Source organism: Sphaeramia orbicularis, chromosome 5, assembly GCF_902148855.1.
Source record: "Sphaeramia orbicularis chromosome 5, fSphaOr1.1, whole genome shotgun sequence".
Classification (NCBI taxonomy): Eukaryota; Metazoa; Chordata; class Actinopteri; order Kurtiformes; family Apogonidae; genus Sphaeramia; species Sphaeramia orbicularis.
The window spans coordinates 58,400,452-58,407,335 of NC_043961.1; the positions used below are offsets into that span (position 1 = coordinate 58,400,452).

At 36.1% G+C, this 6,884-nt stretch overlaps 1 protein-coding gene across 1 annotated transcript; it reads right to left on the reverse strand.

The window, feature by feature from the left end:
* Positions 1-458: 458 nt before the first annotated feature.
* On the reverse strand, positions 459-4,810 carry LOC115420201 (transcription factor HES-5-like). Its single transcript, XM_030135459.1, has 2 exons — positions 4,731-4,810; positions 459-1,165 (listed from the first exon to the last, which is right to left on the reverse strand). The coding sequence occupies exons 1-2, from the start codon at positions 4,797-4,799 to the stop codon at positions 740-742; spliced, it is 495 nt and encodes a 164-aa protein (XP_029991319.1). The 5' UTR covers positions 4,800-4,810; the 3' UTR covers positions 459-739.
* Positions 4,811-6,884: the final 2,074 nt, after the last annotated feature.

Consider the following 6,884-nt stretch of genomic DNA (forward strand, 5'->3'; position numbering starts at 1 on the left):
CATTTTATTTATAGGTGCCTTTCAGGACACTCACGGTCACTGTACAAATATATTAAATATATTATGGTATATAGTATAGATATGCTTAGACTAGGAAGGTTATTATTGTTATTAATTATATAAGGAGAAGGGGTGGGAGTTTATAAGTTATACTTCTTCTCACTCCTTTTCAAATATGTATTGTATGTCTTGTGTTTAGGCGTTTTATTTTCATCTGTTTTGACATTCATATTTGAAATAAATACATCAATCAATCAGTCAATACCATTCTGAATGTTCTGTATCTGAGGTGAATCACATTCGATGCTTGAGATGAAAGGAGGAAACAAAATGGAAAAGACACAACAAACGTTAGGAATGTTTAATATGTGATCGATTAAAACATACAAAGAAAAAGACCAAACGATTAACTGTTGGAATGACAAAAAAAAACCACGTAAATAAGGCCGATAAAAACACCTTTATAAAAGGCAAAACAGAAGAGGGATATAAGGCCTGAAACAACTCGACTGTGCTCTCTTCACCTACATTGTAGACAAACCTCCAGAGGTACAAGTCGGAAAATGTGCAAATGTTGGACAGCTGACCATATACACTCACACACCATGCGTCACACAGACAACATTTGCGCCCTAAGAAACAAACCTCATCAACACAATGTGGGTAAAACATGTAAGCTGCTCGCTTGTCCATAAAGATAAAAAAAAAAAAAAAGTGGGGACCATGTCATGTGTCCAAACTACCACGGCCTCCAGAGAGAACCGTGATGGGACCGTGAGGAGGATCTGGAGGAGGATGACCGTTTCCGTGCCACTGTGCGCCGGCTCTGCTCTCCTGTCATGTGCCTCTGCAGGGCCACCCTCTGGAGCACGTAGAAGCGCTTGATTTCCTCTCTTTCTGCGGGCTCCAGAGGGGCGTGAAGGGACAGGTGCCGGAGGGTTTCCTGGAGGCACTGGGAGAAGCCTTGGGAGTAACTGGGGGCCACCTGCGCCATGGCCCTCTGCCTCAGGAAGCTGACGGCCATCTCCAGGATGTCCGCCTTCTCCAGCTTTGACGGAGGCTGGCCGCCGCCGCTCGGATCCCCCTGGTTCAGCAGAGCTCGTAACTGCTCGATGCTGTGATTGATGCGGTCCCTCCTCACTTTCTCCACCACAAGTTTTCTCAGCTAAAAAAATATATATACATACAAAAACGCTTTTTAGATACAAGTAGTTGAAAAGGATAAAAACTGATTGAGTTTTGCAAAAGCAGTTTGTCTGCACTCTCAAAAATAGAGGTACCAGCTTGTACTTCAAAGGGTACAAATGCTAGTCGCTGGGGGTGTACTTTTTTGAGAGACATTTCTGTACCCTTTCGAAATGGTCCATTTTTGTACCTTAACCCTTTCATGCATGAATTATGAGAACCTTAATCAAGATTTTTTTTCCTGAGTGGTTTTATTCCTCTTTAGGCATGAAAAAAAAAACAATGTGTTTGATTTTTTTTTTTTTTTTTTTTAAATCAACCTGTTTTTCATGGAGTTACAAAAATGTCCACTCAGCTACACCATGAATTTTATTCTTGAAGCAAAGAAACATGTATTTAAAACCCAGTATCATACAGTGATATGAAAACAGTGAAATGAAACCATGTCTAATGCAGCTAATCTGATGTTTTCTCACATTTTAACATATTCTAATACTAGTTATCACTCACTTCATGGAGATAATATGCAAAAAATAAATATTGACAATTGATTTCCACTCAAGAACCAATCAAGAACAGCAAAGTTACAATAATGGTATGAATTGCAGTTTATGAGATGATCCATAAGTGTCCACTGTGTTGGTTGATATGGAACTTAAACAACAAAACCCATGAATATACAAGATTAAAGCTGTAGAGGAGCTGTCCACTGGAGTGACCACTATGCATGAAAGGGTTAAATACTTTACATAGAGAGAAAACTCACATATAGTTGATAATGCTGATGTTTAAAGTTTGAACCGGTGGTCTAATTGAGACCAAAAAAAAGGAAAAAAAAGCAGCATAGGCAAGCTACCCACATCAAGACATGGAGGTGTGAATGAAAACTTGATAAAACAGAGATTATGGCAATAATCAAAGGTTCTAATAAACTAAATAAATTATTAGGCTATTATCAGTGAGCTAATTGGGCTGTTAAATTAAAACACTAATTATTATTAAATATAATACAGAGTAATTACAGTATGATATATAATAAATAATGCACTAAGCCTAATGTTTGAGCTATAATTCGTCCCACTGTTCAGTTGTCCTAGCCTATAGCCTATTCTCATGGTCTACACATATTTTTTAATGCTGCAGGGTACCTTATAGTACACATTTGTACTTTACATAACTTTGGGCCCTTTTTCATACTCCAAAGGTGCAATTCTGGCCTCTGAAAGACCAATATTGTACTTTTGAGAGAACATTCTTAAAAAATGTACTCATAGGTACATAAATGTTCTGATCTCGTACCTCTATTTTTGAGAGTGTGGATATCTCCAGGACCTGTTGATGGACACACTGGGTTTATGTTCAGTTAATGAGAGATTTTGCTGAAAAAGTCACTTTTTCTGCAGTTTTCCATATTTTTGATATAATAAGCCTCAACTTTAATCTGAGCTTTTATGAACATCTACATGATCAGAAAATTCAATATGGGAAAACACCTGATTTTTCATTTCAAAACATAAAATACAGAGGATGATATTAAAATAAAAGGTGATAAATCTCTTTAAAGAATGTTAAATATAGAGAAATCCGGGAAATGACATAGAAGTAGTATTGGGTCTTTAACCCTTTCATGCATGAATTATGAGAACCTTAATCATGATTTTTTTTCCCCCTGTTTTTATTCCTCTTTAGACATGAAAAAAAAAATGCAATTGCCAGCTTTTTATGAACCTATTTTTCATGGAGCTGAAAAAATGTCCACTCAAATGGATATGATGCGTTTAATTTTTGAAGCAAAGAAACATGTATTTACTGACATACAGAGAAAACTATGAGAAGTAAACACTTTCAATGCTGCTAATCTGATGTTTTCTCATATTTAAACATACTCTAATACTAGTTATTACTCACTTCATGGAGATAATATACAAAAAAAAAACATTTTGTTTAAGAAAAAATGATAATTACAGTCTAATCACAATTGATTCACACTCAGACATGTTACTGCAGATCAGGTTTATCAAGAACAGCAAAGTTACATATGCATAAGTGTCCACTGTGTTGGCTGATATGGAACTAAAACAACAAAACCCATGAATATACAAGAGAACAGCTGGAGAAGAACTGTCCACTGTAGTGACCAGTATGTATGAAAGGGTTAAAGGTTAATAAATCCAAACCATTCTCTTGTGTTTCGTGTTATTTAATTTTGTAACACTAATGGTATATCTAATACCCAGTCAAAAGTGAAATAGACAAGTTTAATCATAGCGTTTACAGGGTGTTGCGTTCATGGTTCTATGTAAACTCCACTGTTTTTATACAACATGCGACAAATTAAAAAAAAAATCTATAATACATTACATTTTATTAAACTATTTTTCTATTGTTTCCACAGGATAAGATTTGTGACACTGAGATATCTATCAGCAGCAATAGATACAGTCGTGGAAAAAAACATTAGACCATTAAAAACAATGGTTATGCAGTCCAGTAGTAACTCCTGTGTGTATCATGTGACTAAAACAGAATTTGAAAAATATTAAATCACTGGAATTTATCGTTCACAAGAAAAGCACAAGCACTCTGACAATTTATAAAGAATTCCTTACAATGGACTGAATTTACTCTCAGATGCATTATTTTTCTTAGATATTTATATTTTAATTTATTTTTATTATTATTTGTCTTTTCTTCTTTGTGTCTGTAAGCCTTTGCATTATGTTAATGTATTTGTTTGGATGATTTTTCCTTTTGACATCTTGATGTTTGGTACCTTCACCAAGGAGGTTATGTTTTTGCCGGGGTTTGTTTGTTTGTTTGTTTGTTTGTTTGTTTGTTTGTTTGTTTGTTTGTTTGTTTTAGCAAGATAACTCAAAAAGTTATGGCCACGTTTTCATGAAATTTTCAGGAAATGTTGATACTGGCACAAGGAACAAATGATTAAATTATGGTGGTGATTGGGGGGACGGATGGGGGGTCGGGGGGGGACAGATCTGCCTTGGCGGAGGTCTGCGCTCTCCCAGGGCTTTTCTAGTATGTTTGTTTGTTTGTTGGTCAGTTAACAAGATAACTCAAAAAGTTATGGCCGGATTTTCATGAAATTTTCAGGAAATGTTGATACTGGCACAAGGAACAAATGATTAAATTTTGGTGGTGATGTTCAAAGTTCAAAATTTCTTACTGTTTTGTATACATATATATTTTCAATAAAGTTGGGAGGAAAAAAATCATGTGACTAAAACAGACAGAAAAGAAAACATGGAATGTCTAAAAGCACTGTTTTTGTCAGTACAATGCCATAGATATTGATGGAAGAACTGAAGTGATTTTGGTTATTATCAAGAAAACATGTTAAATGGATAGATATCAGCTCTGAAATTAAAGTACTATGAGCTATTTTTGTTGTTATTATTATATTTGTCCAAACAAATGTACCTTTGTCTGTACCAGACATTAAAATGAACAAGAAATTGAAGAAAACAAGGGGTGGTCTAATATTTTTTTCCCGCGACTGCACATCTGGATCAAAGTCCTCTAAGTCTTACCTTGTTGGAGCTGTTGTTTTCCACGGACGCAGGCTTCTCCTCAGGCCTGGTTTGAGTAACAGGAGCCATTGTAGACTGAGAAAGAGACCAAGCGTCTTCAACCGTAGTCCTTCTGCAGGATCAGCAGGTACAGCTGAGTCCCAAACAGTCGCCTCTGGTTGTGTCCACATGTAAAGGGGGTATTTATAAGGCCAGGAGGAGCTGTGCCTTTAGCGCCCTGTGCGTGGACTTTTAACACCTGAGACTTTCCCACAGTCCCCCAGCCAGCCAGACCTGTCATAAACCCAGGACTACAAACAGCGTCCTGTCTGCGACACCTCCTCCATATCCTTCCACTTCCTCTATCTGTTGGGACACAAGTGTGACAAGCAGCCACCAGAAGTGTGCCAAGGCTGTCACATACGTGCGCCTCAATCCAAGTTCCATGGCATTTATTGTGTCACTGAAGATGATCCAAGACTCGTTTGAAGAAATCCTCCTAAATATACTGAGTGTACGACCTGCGTACTTTAACCCTTTCAGGCATGAATTATGAAAACCTTAGTCAAGATATTTTTCCTGAGTAAAAACACTCATTCCTCTTTAGGCATGAAAAAAACAATACAATCGATTTTTTTTAACCCTTTCATGCATGACTTATGAGAACCTTAGGCAAAATTTTTTTCTTGAGTGTTTTTATTCCCCCTTAAGCATGAAAAAAACAAAGTGATTGATTTTTTTTTTCATGGAGTTACAAAAATGTCCATGCATTTAATTTTTGAAATAAAGAAAAATGTGTTTAAAACCCAATATCAGACAGTACGGAAGAGAATTAGGGCCACTGGAAAAAAAATATAATAAAGTAAGGTCCAATATGTATTTCTTCTTCTTCTTCTTCTTCTTCTTCTTATTATTATTATTATTATTATTATTATTATTATTATTATTATTATTATTATGATGATGATGATGAGAAAAAAAAGTCAGAATTCTGAGAAAAAAGTTAGGATTCTGAGATTAACATTAGAACTCTGAGAAAAAATTCAGAACTCTGAGATTAAAGTCAGAATTCAGAAAAAAAAAAAAAAAAAAACGAATCCTGAGTTTAAAGTCAGCAGGTGTGTGGATGTAATGAAGCTGTCTCTCCTGTCACATCATCAGACCTAAACCCCTAGTTACGGATGGATGGATGGATGGATGGATGGATGGATGGATGGATGGATGGATGGATGGATAGATAGATAGATAGATAGATAGATAGATAGATAGATAGATAGATAGATAGATAGATAGATAGATAGATAGATAGATAGATAGATAGATAGATAGATAGATAGATAGATAGATAGATAGATAGATAGATAGATAGATAGATAGATAGATAGATAGATGGTTAATAGTTTGAGGAACAGATGATGTATTACATAAAACAAAGGAGGACAAACATTGGTGTTTTTTATTTATTCTGACGTTTGTCTTCTTTGATCCGTGACCCAAAGTGTGAACAGGGGAAGCAGAGGGGCCTGTCTCCTGCACACGTTTGCATTAACATCAAAGAGGACAGTGGACACTGCACAGGCGCCTGAGGTCCACACGTCACCCAGCGGGGAATTCAAGAGTGGGTGAGCAGAGACAGAAACATATGGTAATGACGAGCAGACAAATGAACTGTTAACTCTGGAGACATGAAAAACTAACCCCGGACTAGAGCAGTTCAGCGGTTTTAACATGTCTTAATTCTAAAAATATTTATTTATTTATTTATTTATTTATTTATTTATTTATTTGACACGGACAATGCAGTCAAACATACAGGGTGGGGAAGCAAAATGTACAATATTTTGAGGCAGGGGTTGAAAGACAGTGTATGACCAATTATTTTATTGAAAGTCATGAGAATGTTTCCTGAAACTTGCACAAGTGTTCCTCAAATATTGGGGTGACAACTTCTCCCACTCTTCTTTAATAGTATCTTCCAGACTTTCTGGTAATAGTTTTGCTCATAGTCATTCTCTTCTTTCCATTCTAAACAGTCTTTATGGACACTCCAACTATTTTTGAAATCTCCTTTGGTGTGACGAGTGCATTCAGCAAATCACACACTCTTTGACGTTTGCTTTCCTGATTACTCATATGGGCAAAAGTTTCTGAAAAGGTATGGATAATAGTGTTAGG

Bases quoted from the DNA above. Each gene is read 5' to 3' on its own strand.
- LOC115420201 (XM_030135459.1), bottom strand. From the start codon at position 4,799: ATGGCTCCTGTTACTCAAACCAGGCCTGAGGAGAAGCCTGCGTCCGTG. The intron at 1,166-4,730 runs GTAAGACTTAGA...ATATTTTTTTAG, and splicing joins AAAACAACAGCTCCAACAAG to CTGAGAAAACTTGTGGTGGA.